The 19,334-nt window shown below is 36.2% G+C and overlaps 2 protein-coding genes across 7 annotated transcripts in view; both read left to right on the plus strand.

The window, feature by feature from the left end:
• Positions 1–7,529, plus strand: part of mtmr7a (myotubularin related protein 7a) — a 28,197-nt gene extending 20,668 nt beyond the window's left edge. The window contains exons 11-14 of the mRNA XM_022684217.2: positions 180–380; positions 1,312–1,446; positions 3,746–3,872; positions 5,403–7,529. Coding sequence (XP_022539938.2) covers positions 180–380; positions 1,312–1,446; positions 3,746–3,872; positions 5,403–5,765 — 826 coding nt within the window. The 3' untranslated portion in view covers positions 5,766–7,529. The remainder of the gene's footprint in view (positions 1–179; positions 381–1,311; positions 1,447–3,745; positions 3,873–5,402) is intronic.
• A 1,132-nt stretch (positions 7,530–8,661) lies between these two features.
• Positions 8,662–18,960, plus strand: cnot7 (CCR4-NOT transcription complex, subunit 7). Of its 6 annotated transcripts, none has more exons than XM_022684218.2 (7): positions 8,662–8,738; positions 10,752–10,962; positions 11,052–11,245; positions 11,885–12,046; positions 12,563–12,707; positions 12,849–12,959; positions 17,651–18,960. In XM_022684218.2, the coding sequence occupies exons 2-7, from the start codon at positions 10,846–10,848 to the stop codon at positions 17,780–17,782; spliced, it is 861 nt and encodes a 286-aa protein (XP_022539939.2). In that variant the 5' UTR covers positions 8,662–8,738; positions 10,752–10,845; the 3' UTR covers positions 17,783–18,960. The 6 variants fall into 6 exon arrangements, with proteins under 6 accessions (XP_022539939.2, XP_007258687.2, XP_007258686.2 ...); XM_007258625.4 differs by lacking the exon at positions 8,662–8,738 and adding an exon at positions 8,770–8,993; XM_007258624.4 differs by lacking the exon at positions 8,662–8,738 and adding an exon at positions 8,771–8,893.
• Positions 18,961–19,334: the final 374 nt, after the last annotated feature.

The following is a 19,334-nucleotide window of genomic DNA, read 5'->3' on the forward strand; positions in this document are numbered from 1 at the left end:
TGGACAATTATTATTTTGGATATTAATTGAATAATTAAACATGCACTGGATCAAATTAACCCAGGAACACCATTTCTGTTCCTGACAAATGAAGATAACAGCAGGGTAAAATCTTTTGACTTGTTTAAGGAAATTTTTCTTTGTGATCTGATTCTGGATTTGATTTTTTCCTTATTTAGATACAGTCATCTAGATGAAGACCCCAAGGAGGTGTCCCCTGTTATAGACCAGTTTCTGGAGTGTGTGTGGCAGCTTATGGAGCAGTTTCCCTGTGCCTTCGAATACAACGAGAGATTCCTCATCAGCATCCACAATCATGTTCACTCCTGTCACTATGGCAACTTCATTAGCAACTGTGAGAAAGAGAGGAAAGACCTGGGGTGAGTATATTTATTTAAAGGGTTATATTTAGAAAAAACTCATAAAAAAAAGGGTTCTTCAGTCATGAAAATGTATATTTGCTCAAGCATTTCGAGTAAATTCTGCAAGGTTGTTAAAATGTTACAAAATTTACACATTTGAATACACATGTCAAAAGTCATGGGATAGCTGTATCTAATTTGATCGTAAAGAGTTACATCAGGCGACGGCTTGGGAAATTTCTACACTTGTATACGTTGTGAGGTGTTATCTTGTGAGCGAGGTTAAACAGTGGCCAGCATGCTCATGGCAAGGCAAAAGGAATTATGGGAGTTGGAGTGAGGCCGGATAGTAGGTGCCAGATGGATGAGACAGTCTCTTTCCTAAATTGTGTGACCATTAAACATTTGTCCACAGTGTCACATGTTTACTTGGAATAAGTCAAATGATGGCCGGCGACATTTGGCTATAATTGTCCATTTGAAGAGAAAAGACCGAAATCACATTCACATTCAATGTAGGAGGCTTTAAATGCGTACGCTGCAAAAGTGCAAAAGTCATGGGACACCATACAAGTCTCATATCAACTTATTTGGCCTAGAACAGGTCAGTCTATTCAGCCTAAAACTATGCAGGGTTTGAATCTGGACTGCTTTTTTAAATAAAGACAAAGTGTCCAATATATTTACATATATTATCATCTTAAAGGCACAGTAACGACAACAGCCTGTTTAATTCCAAGTTATAAAAAGTGTCTCGTAAAGATTAAAGATACCCCATTTTGATACATAAAACAAAAAAAATGTCATAAGGGAACACAAATGGAAAATGTCAATGTATAAATTTCAATTTTACAGGCATTACATCTATGTAATATATGTACACATTAAATTTTTAATTGTGTTTATTCTCAGAAGTTGAATTATAACCTGTTATCTGTTTTGCTTCTAGCATTAAAGAGAAAACTCACTCTGTGTGGCCTCACCTGTGGACCAATAAATCAGACTTCATGAACCCTCTGTTCAGAACAGACCACAGCCAGACTCAGGGAGTTCTGCGGCCGCTCACCACCCCCTACTGTTTCAAGTGGGTTAAAGCATGTTTATACTTCCTGTTCTGTGTCAGATACCAATTCCCAACAGACTGATTTCATGTTTAAAGATACTCATAGAGAATCATGTAGTAACTTAAAAGTGTTAAACAAAATAAAATACTCTGCTATTAACATGTGGGTGCTGTTAACTCTTTACGATATATACCAGTAATGTTGAAGTTGCAGAATACAGACAAAAAATGTATGTTTAAATCAGGAGGTCAAGACACAAGGTTTATTATTTGATTTCTGTTTAATTTTTCATTTTAAAATAAACTTATGCCTTTTCCAGTGTTCTAGACAATTCTATTATATTTGATTTAAAACTATAAAAAGTGTACATTTGGAAGACAGTGAAATATGTTAAAGTTCTTCTCTGTTATTATTGTGTAAAATATGCAAAGGATACACTTTTACTTTTTAGATTTTCCTGAAATGGTGAAAAAATGTTATATTGGGAAATCTGCTGCTGGTTTAAATGGCTTAAACAGTTTAAAGTCCAGTCTGTCCATACAGGAAATGTACCTGCAGGTCTAGAATGTATACTGTGTGCGAACAGAACTGTTAGGAAGTGCTGTAGCATCTCCAAAATATTTCGGCTCTAGTGAGAGAGTCCAGTGTTCCAGTATTCCAGGCTATCTCTCTCCAGGTGGTTAAGCTAAGCTGCTGGGTATTTAAGACCACTGTGAAGTGAACTGTTTAAATCGCACAGCCAAAATTCCCCCATGGGTCGCTGTGCCCTGTTTCTCTGGTGACTGATCGACTCACCCACCCAGCCGTGTGCAGTTGACGCAACTGGGGCACAAGAGCCTGTTTACAAACCTGAAATCTCTCCATATCCTAGAACTGAAACATACAACTCTCTCTCTCCTCTCTCTCTCTCTCTGTCTCTCTCTATTTTACTCTCTCTTTCTGTACTCTCTCTCTCTCTTTGAAACTGGCCTGGTTTGAGGAATAATTTAGGCTTTCTAAACCCACTGACCCTAAAGTAGTGGCAGGCAGTTTCTATGGAGATGCTGGAGCACTTTTAACTCTTCCTCTCACTGACTGCTGCTTCTAACTGTGCGTTCAGTGTTTTACATGCTGCGTACAGTGTTTACAGTGTTTAACATGCTGCGTTCAGTGTTTTGCATGCTGCCTAAAGTGTTGTACATGCTGTGTACAGTGTTCTACATGCTCTGTACATTGTTTAACATGCTGTGTACAGTGTTTTACATGCTGTGCACAGTATTTTACATGCTGTGTACAGTGTTAATACGCTAATTTTGCACATGGTTGCTAAATATATATGCCTTAATTTAAACACTATTTAGACAAAAGTATTTGGACACCTACTTATGCACAGTTATTCCAACAAAAGCAAAATGAACACTTTTTTATATACTTGATTTTATGACCTGTAGGTCCATGTTTATCTGCTCCAGAGAATCATATTCTATTAGTTGGCACTTTCTCACAGGAATGCTGTCTGTCTGTGTGCTTTTGCACATCTGTAGGGTACAGTATTAAAGAAGCTGTAAACATTTATTAGAAGGGGTGTCTGCAAACATTTGAACATACAGTACCAGTCAATAGATTGGACACGCCCCTTCATAATCAATAATTTTTCTTTATTTTTATGATTATTTTTTTTACATTGTAAATTTAATATTGAAGACACATATTAAATCTATACATAATTATTTTTTAAAAATTTGTTAAAATAACTACAGATTCTTCTAAGCAGCACATTTATCTTTGAGGACAGGTCTGCACACTCTTGGTATTTTAATCTCAGTGTCTTCATGAGGGAGAGTCACCTGGAATAGTTTTTTCAGCATCTTGAAGGAGTTTCTGGAGGTGCTGAACAATAGTTGCTGCTTTTCCTTCTTCACGCTGTGAAGCTCCAGCTCATCCCAATTAAATCACCTCAAATCACCATCTCAGTTCATCAGGTTTAGATCAGGGGATTAATGTGCAGGACAAACATTTTTTTTACTGTTTACTACATAATTCTATAGTCACTTAGTTGTTTTAATGTCTTTAATATTAATATTCCACGTAGAAATTAAATTAAAGAAAGAAATTAATTAAATCGTTGAATGAGAGCTTCTAGATGTCTCTTGAGATCTGTGCATAAGATTTAAACACGTGGGTCACTGTGTCTCAAAGTCTCACAACCAAACCATTGTATTAGTGCTAATTACAAAACAGTCATGCTGAAGCATTATCTTTTTTACTAGTATACTAGTATACTAGATTTACTAGTATACAGTAACCTTCATATGTCCTGTTCTATTGTGTTGTGTTCAGGTTCTGGAGGGGTCTGTATAATCGTTTTGATAGAGGGCTGCACCCGCGTCAGTCTGTGCTGGACTGCCTGATGGCTGTGAAAGAGGAAACGCAGCAGCTGGAAGAACTGCTGGCTGATTGTGAACAGGTAAGGGTCAGCTAACACAGTGACTGATGTGATTATTCAAGATATCTGAATAAGAACATTTAAAAGCAGTCATGGTTTAAGTAGTTGCATTCATACTGTCTTAAAGGAACACTTCACAGTTTTTTTTTCCATTTTAACTCAGATATACTTACAGTATTAGAACAGACCGAAATCTTGAAAATATTATGTGTAAACATCTGCTAAATAAAATAAATGCCAAAAAACAGTTACTTTATAATTATCCAGTAATGCACAATAAGCAATAATACACTCATGCCTACGAACCCAGTACACCAGTGACAGTATCTTAGTATCTTACATTATATGCATCTTATATGCACCAAGTGCGTTAATATAATAATACCTTTAGTTTTATTTTCACAAATTATTGTCAGATTTTAACATAAAGAGCACAGAAAAAAGATCAAAAGGCTCAAAAGCTACTATCAAATACTGCATAAAATGCAGGGGTATTTCTGTAAAAGAATTTGGGATGTTCAAAATAATTTTCATATAAAAATAATAAAATAATACAAATAATAATATAATATATATTTTTTGTTTAATCTTTTATATTTGCAGTTTACATTTAGGCACTAAATATAAAGTTTGAAACTGTTATGCTAAATAAAACATATATATATATATATATATACAGAAAAAATAAGAGAGCACTCCAATTTCTAAATCAGTTTCTCTGATTTTGCTATTTATTTATTTTATTTAGGAATATGTTTGAGTAAATGAACATTGTTTTTTTTATTCTATAAACTTCTGACAACATTTCTCTCAAATTCCAAAATAAAAATATTGTCGTTTAGAGCATTTATTTGCCGAAAATATGAAATGGCTGAAATAACAAAAAAAAGCAGAGCTTTCAGACCTTTATATTTATATTCATTACGTTTTATTAAGAGTTCAGAAATCAGTATTTGGTGGAATAACCCTGGTTTTTAATCATAGTTATTATGCATCTTGGCATGTTCTCCTCCACCAGTCTTACACACTGCTTTTGGATAACTTTATGCCTTTACTCCTGGTGTAAAAATTCAAGCAGTTCAGTTTGGTTTGATGGCTTGTGATCATCCATCTTCCTCTTGATTATATTCCAGAGGTTTTAAGTTTTTACAGAGCTGTATTTAGTTATGGTAGTATATTCTTTACAATAATAATTGGACAACAGCAGTGAGGGTTTCAGTGCAGAGGTAACAGACCCCACACATATTTGGACTGCTGTCTCTGTTGCCATTATAATAAAAGGCTTGTGTCGCAACCACTCAGTATTTCTAAGGACATGACCAAACATATATTTTGTTATGGTAATATATTCTTAAAAATACTTATACATTTTTCAGAATTTTGCCATACCATATCATACCAAGAAAATTGTTCTCACAAAAATACACTAAAATATTGTAATATCATGTTATGGCCTTATCGTCCACCCCTAAAGGGAATTCAGTATTTTTTCTTAGGTTGCAGTGATTTGAAGCTTTTTGTTAAACGACTGAATTGTGTGTCTTGTTGCAGAAACTCGCTGCCCTGGGTAAAGAGCAGGTGAACGGTGTGTGTGTGAATAAGCATACAGTTAATCAGAGCCAGGCTCTCTGGGCTCAGCCAGCACACATAAGCCTGGCCAACACGCCTCAGGATTACAACGAAGGAATTTTAGGGAGCAGTCCTAAAGATTGGTCCCTCCAGCAGAAGGAGACTGAGAGCACGGGGCTCGGCCTGTTTGGAGTCACTCCAAAAACCTCAGACCCCGACAACAGCGATCAGGAGTCCGGAGTGGCCGACTTCAGCGGTCACTCCTCCAGCGGCGGGGATTCATTTCCGAGTGAAGACAGTGTAAAGGACGCTGATTTAGATGAAGCTGCTTTTAATACTGTCTAAAAACGTGATCTATAATAAATGAAAGCCATAGCATTCCCATTGGGGCCTGTGCAATCATGCTACATACTACATGCTCCATTTCAAATGCATAAACATGCATAATCAAATGTATTTATTGTTGCCGGTGTAACAAAGGGAAGTGTTGATTTATTTATTACAATATTTATGACATTATTTCATTTTGTATGTGCATGAAATGATTTGCAGTTGTAAACCCGCATGTCACAGCGTAGCAACATGCATTTTAGTGATGTGTGACACAGATGTGTGATATGTGTGGCAGTGTAAACAGAAAAAACACACTGAATCTGATATTATTATTTCCAAGATCAGAATTCATGCAATTTTTACATAAAGGAAAAGGAAAAAAGAGCTGTGAGGACAAAGGAAAATGGACAACAGCATTGAGTAAGGGGTTTCAGTTGTGAGGACAAGACCTCACAAAAGTTTGGACTGATGTCTCTGTTCCCATAATACTAAACACGTGTCACAACCTCCCAGTCTTTCAAAGGACATTCCCAATGAGCCAAAGAGTTTCAATGGTTCTTTAAGTGAACATTCCCTAGTTAGAAAGAACAGCACAAGTACAATTATGTCAGTCTGCAACTGTGCTGTGTTGGTGAATCTGTGCTCACTGCAGCCTCAGCTTTCTGTTCTTGGCTGACAAAAGTGGAAATATTTTTCGTTTTACAGAATGGTTATCTGGGTTATTCTTAATAACTCAATAACTGGCAAAGTAATATCGAATGGGTGCATTAATTGACAAAGTGGCGAACAACAAATTGAGTTAAAATTTTCCGTATGCAAATTAATTTCAACAAGATAAAGCGATATTCACAATAGCCTGACAATTTTTTTCATAAGCCCTATCCAGACGGGATTCGTTTTTCAGGGGGTCCTGGGGTAATTTTCTCTTTTGATTTTTTTCTCTGTGATTTTTTCCCCCCGGAATGACTGTATGTGGTTTTCTCAGACGTCCTCTGATACAATTACAGTCAGAATTACCTGTTTTTGCTGAACTCCGGTAATTTTAGTCCCGTCCGGATGCACATCTCTGAGTTTCGTCACCTCTCATTTAATAAACTAGTTGAGTATAAGTGTGAAATATTTTTTCACAGATGTCCCCTGAGAAGCGAATCCCGTCCAGATAGGTCTATACATGCTCTTCTATCTGAACATTTGGTTCTGACCAGCATTTCATTCTTATTTTTTTACAATGTTTTTCTGAACAGGAAAGAAAATCATAGTTGTTTCTCATTTCCCCTTGTTATGATGCAAATCTGCACATTTACAGGGACAGTCTGAAGAAAAATAAAATAAAGCGAGAGAGAAATTAGCAGATACTGTTGGTTTCTCTGGTTGGTTGGTCAGTTGATACGTAGCTTGCTAGATTAGCCAGCATGTTAACAAACTATACTAACACCTGTTAACACCCACACACAACAACACAAGCTGCCTCAAACACACCCAAAAGAGACCAACTTGGGGCAGCGTGAGCGACTTGTTCTTTGCCAGTGTGAATACAGGATTATGGTAGCCAGGGTTATGGTAGCCTTTCTGTCGTCTTGAACCATCTTGAACCAGCATTCTCTGTTGACCTCTCTCATCAGTTTTTTTTTTTTTTTTCTCACAGCTCATAATCTATGATCATAGGCCAAAGATGCTTCACTTCACACCATAACAACCTACAGTCTGAACACACACTATAAAAGTATTACTGAGAACAAAAGAATAATAAATAATAAAGACAATATATGAGCAGCATATTATAAAGCACACTAGATGGTCATTGTGGAAACTGCTGGAACTTATCTTCACACTGGTTTATTCAGATGATGTTGGGCATTAATTCTCTCATATACAGTAATTGAAAATATGCATGAAAAAATGCAGTGTAAGCATTATATACATTTCCCTGTGGATGCTGAGAGGTAACTCTCTGTTCTCACACTTACATTACTAGTGCAATTGTACCTAAACAATAAATAAAAATAAATAAAGTTTACATGTGACCTCACCCTCTTTGGTTAGGCATTTGTTTATTTCTATTATATATATATTGGGAAACTGCAAACATATACACTACCAGTCAAAAGTTTTAGAACACCCCCATATTTTCCCTGTATTTTTGCCATTTAAACTGGCAGGGCCTTTAAGAAAAACAAATTAACAAATATACATATAAATATATATATATTGCAAAAGCATATTTTTAAAAAAAAATTTACCAGACAATTGATTGGTTAACAGCTCACAGCTCTTATTAACTGAGCTTTGAAAATGTCAATTTAGAAATCCTTTGTCTGTAGTAAAGTCATTATTTTGAGATACTATGTCATTATGTTTAAATACTACGTTGTAATTATGAGCTGCTACCTTTTTATTTTGAGAAACTAAGTCATTACTTTGAGATACTAGCATATTTTCATATAAACACGTAGTATCTCTTAATTGTGACTTAATATTTTAAAATAAAAACATAGAATGTTAAAATAAAGACTTAATATCTGAAAATAATGACTTAATAATTCAAAATAATGACTTAGGATCAAACATTATAAACATGATGTCACCTTAGGGGCTCCGTACCTTTTTCGCAGCCCCTGATGTATGGAAGCCCATTCCCGCCACCTAAACAAATGGGCTTCCACACTGATGTGATGTGACATTATGTAAAAAATATATATATATTAAAAAAAATAAAATAAAATGTGTGGCCCTAAGAGGTGGCCATGGCTTCTTACAGAGTGGGAACAGAATAATTAAGTCCTGGCAATATCCTCTCCAGGCACTCCCTTAATTAACTAGGGTTGTAGCCACGCAATAGGATCTCGTTCTAACGCTTTAATAAGACGTGGCCACGCATTATTATTATATATATATTTTTCCATCCTAAAGCTGCTGCACCGTTTTATACCCCTGTTTGAAGCCGCGCCGCTGCTGGACTGACTCCAGACTCCGTGACGCTCCAAGGTCAGTGGCGCTCGTATCCCGGTGTCGTCACGCGGTGCGCGGCGGCGGCGGCGGCGGGTTGTAATGGAGCCCGAGGGGCGGCAGCTGGCTGCTGATGTCGGGGTTAGATTAATAAACTGTGTGGCGGGTTTGGTGGAGCTGAGACCCCAGTGTTGGTGAGAGTGTGAGCGGGACAGCCGCGTGCTGCTGAAGCAGCCAGTGCATATGAGTGTACTATAATAGAGGAGAGAGAGAAAGAGAGAGGGAGAGAGGGAGGTAAGTAAGTGACTGAGAGAGAGAGAGAGAGAGAGAGAGAGAGAGAGAGAGAGAGAGAGAGAGAGAGAGAGAGAGAGAGAGAGAGAGAGAGAGAGGGGGAGAGCTGGAGAAGACCTGCAGCACAAAGTTAAGGGGCTACAGCTAGTTAGCTAGCTGCTGTGTGGGGCTAACAGCTCCTATTAGGATTCGCTAGCATGCAGGAGGGAGCCTCGTTAGCTTAGTTTAGCTTAGCAAGCCGGTGTCTAACGTGACAGATATAATATACCAACACCAGGCTGTCCTGCTGCACAGCTTTCTGACTGGCAGGCAGGTGTCAGGTTCTGTCGGCTGTTTGTTTGTGGGTGTAGTTTGGTGTGGCAGCTAGCCTAGCCTAGCCTGTGGCTGTTAGCTTAGCTAGGTTAGCTGCCTTTAGGTAACAGTTAGTCACCTGGTTTGTTTGGGGGCGGTAGCTTATCTTTGTGTTAACTAGCTGTTTAAATATGTGTTTGTTAGCTCACTAGCTTTTTGGTAGCTTTGTTCTGTGGTCATAATAATCTGGTTTAGGTTGATATGAGGTAGATAAATTAAGCTACAAGGTAAGTTAGCTAACTAGTTAGTTAACTAGCTAGATAACTATTTAACTGGTTAGTTTTTCGTTTGTTAAATGACTAACTAGTTAGTTAATCTAACTATTTGACTATTAACCTAACTCATTTTTAGTAGCTAGGCTTTTATTATTAGCTAGCTGTTTAAACCTATATAAGTTAGCTGTTTAAGTAACTTATGTGTATGTTAGATGGCTAGATTAGATAGCCTTGTTTTGTGTTAGTTAGCAAACAAAAGTAACTGCTTTCTGGTTAGACAACACAGACCATAATGATCTGATTTTAGGTTGGTCCGAGGTAGATAGATTCAGCTGCAAGGTTAACTTAAATTGTCAGCTAGTTAATTAACTAGTTGGTTACTAAACTACCTAGCAGGTAAGCCATACCATACTTGGCTAACCAACCTAGTAAACTTAATTCTTATTTAAGTTGCAGTAAAGTAGGGCTAGGCGATTTGATAAACACATTACTTTAGTTATGTCACTGTATTTACAAATAAGCCCTTTTTTCAATACACAATATTTATCTTGATATAATCACATAATCCCAGTAAAAATTTGGGATGCACCAATATGGGAACTTTGGGTAACTAAGCTTTGTGTTTAGATCCAATTATTAGCTAGCTGTTTAAATGAGGTACTAGATTCATTAGCCAGGTACTAGGTTCAGATGAGGTCATGGTATGGCTTACGTGCTAGCTAGTTAGGTTAATTTACTAGCTAGTTATTTAGCAAAGAAAAATAACTGCTTTCTTGCTATGGTATGAAGTAGATAAATTCAGCTGCAAGTTAGTTACCTAACTAACAGACTTACTAACTACATAACTAGCTAATTAACTAGTTAGTTAACCTAAATGACTAGGTAGTTAGTTGACTATACAGTTAACTAACTAACTCGTTAACTAGTTTATAACCCTAAATGACTAGCTAGTTAATTGACTACATGGTTAGCTAACTAACTTACCAACTAGTTAGTTAACCTAAGGGCACTAAAGGGCACCCAGGTCATTTGTTGTGTCGCATTCTGTGCTATAAATGTGAATGGACAGATAGAGTATTCCGCTCACTATTTCTTTTGACTGAAGGTTGTATCTAGCATATTGTAAGTTAGCATTCAGTGTCACACTTTTGCTCATTTTCTAAAAGTCTAATATATGTCCTCCTTTTTTGCACAGGTGTAAATAAAGAATTAGACCCAAAATTCTACGAAATTGTCCCCAAGGGAGCATTTGTTTCATTTTTTGATGCCTTCCATTTGAAAGTGGCACTATGCCCGCAGCCACTGTGGATCATAGCCAAAGAATATGTGAGGTGTGGGCTAGTAACCTGGATGAGGAGCTGAAGAGGATTCGGCAGGTCATCCGAAAATACAGTTACATTGCAATGGTGAGCCTTGTTTTGTTTCGCCATATACCATTTACTTAAAATCTGCAGTGTTTCAGTTAATCTGATTTGTTAATTTTCTGTGTTTGTAGGACACAGAGTTTCCAGGTGTAGTTGCGAGGCCGATTGGAGAGTTTAGAAGCAATGCAGACTATCAGTACCAGTTACTGCGGTGTAACGTTGATTTGTTAAAGATTATCCAGCTTGGCCTTACCTTTATGAATGAACAAGGGGAGTATCCCCCAGGAACTTCAACATGGCAGTTTAACTTCAAATTTAACCTCACGTAAGTGCAGTATTTCTTGTGTGAATATACTACACTTTAATTCAATGTCTTGTCATATTGCCAAGAGTATTGGTATTGTGAAAATACCCTACCAATATCATGATAATATTGAGGTAAAGATGTGAACAGAAAAAGTGTAAAACAAACTGAAATATGGTTTATACTTTAGATTCTTCAAAGTAACACTTTTTGCTTTGATGCATGCTTTCCCCACTCTTGGCATTATTCTCTCAGTCAGCTTCATGAGGTAGAGCCTTGAATGGTTCTCCAACTGTCTTAAAGGAGTTGCTAGAGGTGCTGAGCTCTTGATAACTGCTTTTTACTTCCCTCTGTGCTCCAACTCGTCCCAAACCACTTGGGTAGTATATCTGGTTCTTATATCAGGTGTTTGAGAAGGATGAACACTTTTGTTTTGTCTAGTAATAGTTATTAATCATAAATATTAATCTACAATGAAGTAAATAATACAAGTAAAGAACATTTATTAATGAGAATGTGTGTCCAATCTTAAAACTCTGAAACTTGAAGTGGTGTGGCATATGAGCATAAATAGTTCTGTTTCATGGTAGAGTATGATCATTGTATTTTCTTCTTCTTCTTCTTCTTCTTCTTCTTCTTCTTCTTCTTCTTCTTCTTCAGGGAAGATATGTATGCACAGGATTCAATAGAGCTACTGACTACATCAGGTATCCAGTTCAAAAAGCATGAAGATGAGGGCATTGAAACACTGTATTTTGCAGAGCTCCTCATGACTTCGGGTGTGGTGCTTTGTGAAGGCGTCAAGTGGCTTTCATTCCATAGGTATCTCCACCACAGACAACCGTCTTCTAATGGTTATTCAAATCACTTTCTTTTGCAAACATAAACATTATTTAAGATTACTTAAACCCTTAATTGCACAGTCTTTTGGTTTGTTTTCTTTTATATTTTCCTTTAAATTACTACTTACTACTACTGTTAAAAAAAAAACACTTTTTCTACTATTATTCAACAAGTTTTTTGGTACTAACGTCAGATTTTTAGACCCAAATCATTTACTAATTTACTAATTTATTTACTAATACTTTTTTATAGAGATATTGTCCATTTTTTTATCTTAAATTAAATCTCAGGTTAGTTTTTAATCTGGAGATAAGCTGATGTAATAGTGGCATTTATGGCAAATATAGAGCCCAAAAAAGGGCTCAAAAGCTTTGTTTAAAAACATTTAAACCAGTAATTTAATTGTTTTTATGTAAAACCATTTTAAGTATATATTTTTTCCTTTTTTTTCTTCATTAAATTTCTCATCACCCTTTGTTTTTCCTTCCCATTCAGTGGCTATGACTTTGGTTACCTGATCAAAATTCTGTCCAACTCCAAGTTGCCAGAGGAGGAAGTTGACTTCTTTGACATCCTCAGATTATTTTTCCCCATCATCTACGATGTGAAATACCTCATGAAGAGCTGTAAAAACCTGAAGGCATGTATTATCTTATACTTTATTTGAATTATACAAATCTGTTGTATTTTTGGAGAGCTCTTATGATCTAAGAGGGCATTAGTATTGGAGTTAAAATTGTATGAAAGTGTTGTAACTAAGTGGTGTCTGTGTGATGTGCAGGGTGGCCTGCAGGAGGTAGCTGAGCAGCTCGAGCTGGAGAGGATTGGGCCTCAGCATCAGGCAGGCTCAGACTCTCTCCTCACTGGAATGGCTTTCTTTAAGATGAGAGAGGTAAGTGTGGAACTGTCTTGGCTGTGATGAGTGAATACTTGTTTTATCTCATAATAGGAGTACAATACAGTGCCAGTCAAAAGTTTGGACACACCTTAAATTCTGTGGTTTTTTATTTTATTTTAAATACCAAAGTCCAAACTATGAAGAAAAACATATGGAATTATTTATTAAATAAAAAAGTGTTAAACAAATCAGAATATGGTTTAGATTTTAGATTCTTCAGAGTAGCACCTCTTGTTAGATGACAACTATGCATATCTTAGCTGGCTCTCAGTGAGCTTTTAGAGGTTTAGAGTCACCTGGAATGACAGCTTTGGAGTTAACAGCTTTGTCTCATCAAGAGTTAATTACTTTAATTTCTTGTTTCTTAATGTGTTTGAGAGCATCAGTTGTAAAGTAGTGAAGAGGTAGAGTTATAGGTATACAGTGAATAGCTCTATTTGAGTAATGTGATAATCCATATTATGGCAAACATTACTCAACCAAGTAAAGAAAAAATACTTATAAGAAATAAAGGTAAGTCAATCTGAAACATTTCAAGAAATTTGAAAGTGTCCTCAAGTGCACTCAGAAAGACCATCTAAAACATTATGATGAAACTGGCTCTCATCAGGAGAGGAAGACCAAGAGTTACATCTATTGCACAGGATAAGTTCATCAGTTACCAACCTCAGAAACCACAAGTTAACAGCAGCCCAGATGTGTTTCTTCATAGTCTGGATGAGTTCAGACTTCATTTAGAGTTTAGGAAATGTATAACATTGAATGAGAAGGTGTGTCCAAACCTTTGACTGGTTCTGTATTTGTAAATGTTAAGGTTTTTATGTTGTAGAATACACTGTATCTCAATACAATGCAGTTAAACATGTTATAAACCGCTTTAATTTCTCCACCTACTTTACTCTGATAGGCTGAGACCAGACATTGACAGTAGTCTACAGGAAAGACTGTATTTGAGACTCTCTCTGGAAAGAAGGCAGACAGTGATACAGGTTTAAAATTTTGATGCACTGTTTATATTTAATGGCCACTGGAACCACAGCAGTGAGTGTGCATTTGACCCACCCTGTTCAGTCTGGTTGTATTGAGAATCCTCTACTCTTTTCAAAAAGTCATAGACAGACAAACAAACAGGCAGAAATTCAATTGTAGGATTCACCTTCAAAACATTGCACATTCTCCATTTCTGGTAGATGGAGTTTGTTTTCAGAGCATTTAAAATAATGATATCGGGGCATTTTCTGAGCAGCAGAACATGCCAGGTTAGTCTGAGATGATGCTGCTGCAGCTTGTTAACTCTTGTATGCACATCTTGGCCTTTTCTCAGTAAGTTTTTTTCGAGGTGGATTCACCTGGAATGACTTTCAGTTAACAGCTTTGTCTCATCAAAAGTTAATTACCTGAATTTCTTGTCTCTTAATGTGTTTGAGAGCATCAGTTGTAAAGTTGTGAAGAGGTAGAGTTACAGGTATACAGTGAATAGCTCTATCTGAGTAATGTTTTAATCCAGATTATGGCAAAACAGCACATAGCTTCAAAACAACACAGTCTCCATTTCTGGTAGAGGGAGTAGTTTTTCAAACTGGACATTGTTTCAGAGCAATTAAAATAATGATATTAGAGCATTTTCTGACGAGCAAATCTTGCCAGATAAATCTGAGATGATGCTGCTGCAGCTTGTTAACTCTTGTATGCTTACTTGGTCTTTTCTCAGTAAGCTTTTTGAGGTAGAGTCACCTGGAATGACTTTCAGTTAACAGCTTTGTCTCAGAGTCAGCTTTGTCTTAGAGTATTTTATGAAGAGCAAATCTTGCCAGATTAATCTGAGATGATGCTCCTGCTGCAGCATGTTAACTCTTTTATGCTTACTTGGCCTTTTCTCGGTAAGCTTTTTGAGGTAGAGTCACCTGGAATTATTTTGAGATGATGCTGCTGCAGCTTGTTAACTCTTGTATTTTATGTACTTTATTCACAGACAACAGACTAAGGTGCTTGGTTACTGGTTTTTTTTATTATTACTTTTTTTTACCATGCTCCTTTACATAGAGTCTGCATTTTTATTCTGCTGCTTTACTGAGATTGGAAGTCAGCGAACTCAGTACATTTTGAAAAGCACACATTACTGTGTTTATGAAAATGTTTAATATAAAGTGTATACAATAGCATGTCAAAAGTGATGGGATACCAGTATGTACAGTTATGTCCAAAAGTATTTGGACAACGAGACAGTCTTAATAAATTAGACTCTACATTGGATTTAAAATGAAACTGATGAGATGCAAATAAAGTGTAGATTTCCACATTTCATTCAAGTAGTTGAACATGTGAACAATGTGTGGAGAAATGGTTGTAATTCCTAAACAGTCACCTCATTTCAGGTGGTCAAAAATAATTGAACAAATTATCTCAATTTTATTGGCTTCATGAACTATTGCCTTGTTAATCCACCATCAGTTAAGCAGGAAAAAGGTCTGGAGCTGATTCCAGATGTAGCATTTTCATGTGGAAGCTGTTGCTGTGAACCCAGTTTCAGTGATTCCCAGTGTTACGTGGGTACCAGGTTTATGTCATAGAAGACATCACCACCCACAGTGGACAGCAATGCAGTGGTTAATGGATCTTAATTTTAGCTAGAATTTTCCTAACAAAAAAAAAACAAAAACAAGTGACTGAAATATTGAGATCAGCATAAATGATTGAGATCATGTCCATATACAGCTCTAGAAAAAAAAGACCACTTAAATAGATAATTAAATATTTTCCCATGATTTTACAAAATTTAAAACCTCTGAAATATAATCAAGAGGAAGATGGATGATCACAAGCCATCAAACCAAACTGAACTGCTTAATTTTTTAAGTTATCCAAAAGCAGTGTGTAAGACTGGTGGAGGAGAACATGCTAAGATGCATGAAAACTTTGATAAAAAAAACATGGTTATTCCACCAAATATTGATTTCTGAACTCTTAAAACTTTATGAATATGAACTTGTTTTCTTTGCATTATTTGAGGTCTGAAAGCTCTGCATCTTTTTTGTTATTTCAGCCATTTCTTATTTTCTGCAAATAAATGCTCTAAATGACAGTATTTTTATTTGGAATTTGGGAGAAATGTTGTCTGTAGTTTATAGAATAAAACAACAATGTTCATTTTACTCAAACATAAACCTATAAATACCAAAATCAGAGAAACTGATTCAGAAACTGAAGTGGTCTCTTAATTTTTTTTCCAGCGCTGTATTATACAATACGTCGATAATTTGTCAGTAATTATTGTGACAGCTCTATACAAGAGTATTTTCTTATCATGCATAGGTAGAATTTGAAGTGGAATCTCAGTAAAGCAGGCTGCCTATGTGCGGTATAGATTTTCTTTCTTTTTTAACCAATGTTCAGAATTTAAGCATTAGTTCTTTTACACGTGAGTCTTTCCAGTAGTTAGGAAATGTGTGTGTTTGTGCTGAGCTGTCAGTGCTCGTCCTGCAGCTGCAAGCGTGACTCTAATGATCCCATTGAGATCTGCTGTTGAGCTATTTGCTTGATGACAGCCTGCCTCAGTGTGATGCTGAATTATGCATAACTCTATTCGACAGTCACATTTGCATGTTTTGTAAACTACGCTGAGCGACAGCTTCTTTTAAATAAATAACTGGAGCTTGTGTGTAATAATAGTCATTTAACTGTCTCAGATTACATTTACCTCAGTTCCCTCAGCAATTCTGCCTGTCCAGGAGATCAAAATCTGGCCTCAAGAGTCAATCTTAGCTTTTATATTTTCTGTATGCTTTAATTCATTGCATTTAAAGCCTAAACGCCCAAACTATTATTCTCTTGTGGGCATTCTGTACACATATATAAAACATGCTGCATTAGTAGTATTCTATTAAATAATTCACATCAAAACCCCATAGACCATATAAATAACCTGTCTCTCTCTTTAGGCCTGTCATCCATCCTTGTGTTTGTTCACATGCTCATATGTTTGTTTGTCTACCGATTTACCTGTTTTATGTTTGTTGGTTAGAATGTCCATTCATCCCTCTAGCCATGCTAGCATTCAGTGGGTGTGGTCCCTGGATGCACCACCCAGAACTGCAGTAGATCTTTCCTTTTTTCTTAAAAAGAAAAATTATAAATTACAGCCCACTTCACTCAATTCTACCAGCTTTAACTGTTGTCTTGACAGTATTACAGGGATGTCAGCTGTTGTTTATTCATAATTAATAATTACCTTTTTCATATATAACATACCTATACAGTTCTAGATAAGATAAGAAAAACAGGTCAGGAAAATATCTAAACAAATAATAATAAGATTTTTAATTATGTATTTATAGATTACAGAAAATGTATTATTATTATTATTATTATTATTATAACACCTAATATAGGTGTCATACAGGCAGTTTAAAGATTTTATTACAGTCTATTTTGGAGCATTTATGTTGGACAGATTAGTGTAAAAAAATAGCTGGATCAAAAAAAAAAAAAAACAGCAAAATGGAGATCCAATGGTTTTGCTTGTGTAAAAGTGTTTTGTTCATTAATATAATGTAATGTATCTTTTATTTATTGCATTTCTGTTCTTGTACAACATAGATGTTAAGCATGTAATTTAATCTGAGTACAACAGACTGCTCTGTGTAAAATGACCCACATATCCACTTCTGCCTTCCCTGTGATTTCAGATGTTTTTTGAGGATCATATTGACGACGCTAAGTACTGTGGTCACTTATACGGACTGGGCTCCGGCTCGTCCTACGTCCAGAACGGCACCGGCAATGCCTACGAAGAGGAGGCCAACAAGCAGCAGTCATGACACAACACAAACCCCCTCACTGTAGAGAACTTCACCTGCAGGGCTTAAAAACATGGGTTTTTTAGTTTTCATAAGATGTTCAATAGGAATTTGCACTTTAAAGCTCCAACGAGACTCTTGGTTTTAGATGGAAAGCTAAAGAACTTCCTCCACTTTGTTGCCTTCTCTATGTTAAACTTTTGTCACAAAATGTTCCTCTTTTATGATAAGAGAAAAGGAAAAAATATGGGTGTTTTATGTTTTGTTTTCCTGCAAAGCTCAGCCTTAATATTAAGCTACGTTTTATGTTTTTTATCATTATTAATTTATTACGTTTGTTCTCATGCTTTGTTTGAATAGTGTGTAGACTAATTCAGCAAACCCTTATGATGCCAGTTATCTACATGTATGTTTGTTTGTTCCCTGATCAGAGGAGTACTACATTCACTATATCCACTTTTTTACATTCTGCAGCAGCTTGAGACTGAACGGAGCGTTCCACAGAAAAAAAACACACACAGGCGAATGTACAGGCACTTACAGACCGGCACGAGTGAAGCCTTGCACTGATTTTACCTTTATGTTGGGCTAGCACAGATTATACCACGAACCAAGGAGAGTGATGCATAACTGCCACTATTTAACTGATGTGAGATCACCTCTTCTGTGTCAGAACTGTCTCTTCATTTCATTTTTAAAAAGGTGACTTAAAGGTTTTGTAGTATTTTAGTATTAAAAAAAATCAAAGCCTTTTATTCATTATGCTTCTTTAAAACGAAACAACAAAAAAAACAAGGAAAATCTTAAGCAACTGGAGTACTCAGTGTCAGTGGATTTAGATTGACCTGTAGCACTGGTTTTTCAATCATGCACAGATTTTTGGTGCCGTTTGGGTTGTTTGCTTTTCCAGTTCTATGTTGTGTAGATCTGCTGCATGTACTGAAGGCGTTTGAATAAATGCTGTGTTGAGTCATGGTCTGAGCTTTTACAGAGACGTGAGCTGCATGGACAGTGCTTATCTTTCGTTGAATGTCGCCTCCAGAGAATGACAAGAGAAAAAAATACAAACACGGAGACTCCTTTCCCTTTTCTCCACTCCATTACGTGTGTACAATATCCATGTTGAGAATATGCAATATCAAGGGTGACTGTTTTTAGAGCTTTTGTAAATAAAGGCCTCAGATTTTCTAACATCTAAAGGTTGTGGGAGATGTTTTACAGCTGATTTTGTTATGCAGTGTAGTCATAATTAATCCAGCCTGTTTTCCAATCCTGTTTTTGGCATTAGTATATCATCTATCCAACGAAAACAGCAACTTAACAGGAGATCAAAAAAAAAACAACCTTCCGACCTTTCAATGGAAGTTAATGTAAAAAAAAGGTTATTTCAGGTCATTTTAAAGTATTTCTATTGGTCTGTTCATCAAGATGTTTAGACACAGTGTAAGGGACAGTTAAGCAGTTCAAATTATGTAGTAAAGTAAAAATCGACAAAAAATGGAGATACTTGTTTTTCATTGGACAGCGACGATATATATACATATATATATTTTTTGTCTTTTGTTTTTCAATC

The sequence above is a fragment of the Astyanax mexicanus genome, chromosome 10, assembly GCF_023375975.1.
Source record: "Astyanax mexicanus isolate ESR-SI-001 chromosome 10, AstMex3_surface, whole genome shotgun sequence".
Classification (NCBI taxonomy): Eukaryota; Metazoa; Chordata; class Actinopteri; order Characiformes; family Acestrorhamphidae; genus Astyanax; species Astyanax mexicanus.

What these genes read in the sequence shown, in the direction of transcription:
- cnot7 (XM_022684218.2), top strand. Translation starts at nt 10,846, where the DNA reads ATGCCCGCAGCCACTGTGGATCATAGCCAAAGAATATGTGAGGTGTGG. An exon ending in AACTTCAAATTTAACCTCAC is followed by an intron (nt 11,246 to 11,884) that starts GTAAGTGCAGTA and finishes CTTCTTCTTCAG; the next exon opens with GGAAGATATGTATGCACAGG. An exon ending in AAGTGGCTTTCATTCCATAG is followed by an intron (nt 12,047 to 12,562) that starts GTATCTCCACCA and finishes CTTCCCATTCAG; the next exon opens with TGGCTATGACTTTGGTTACC.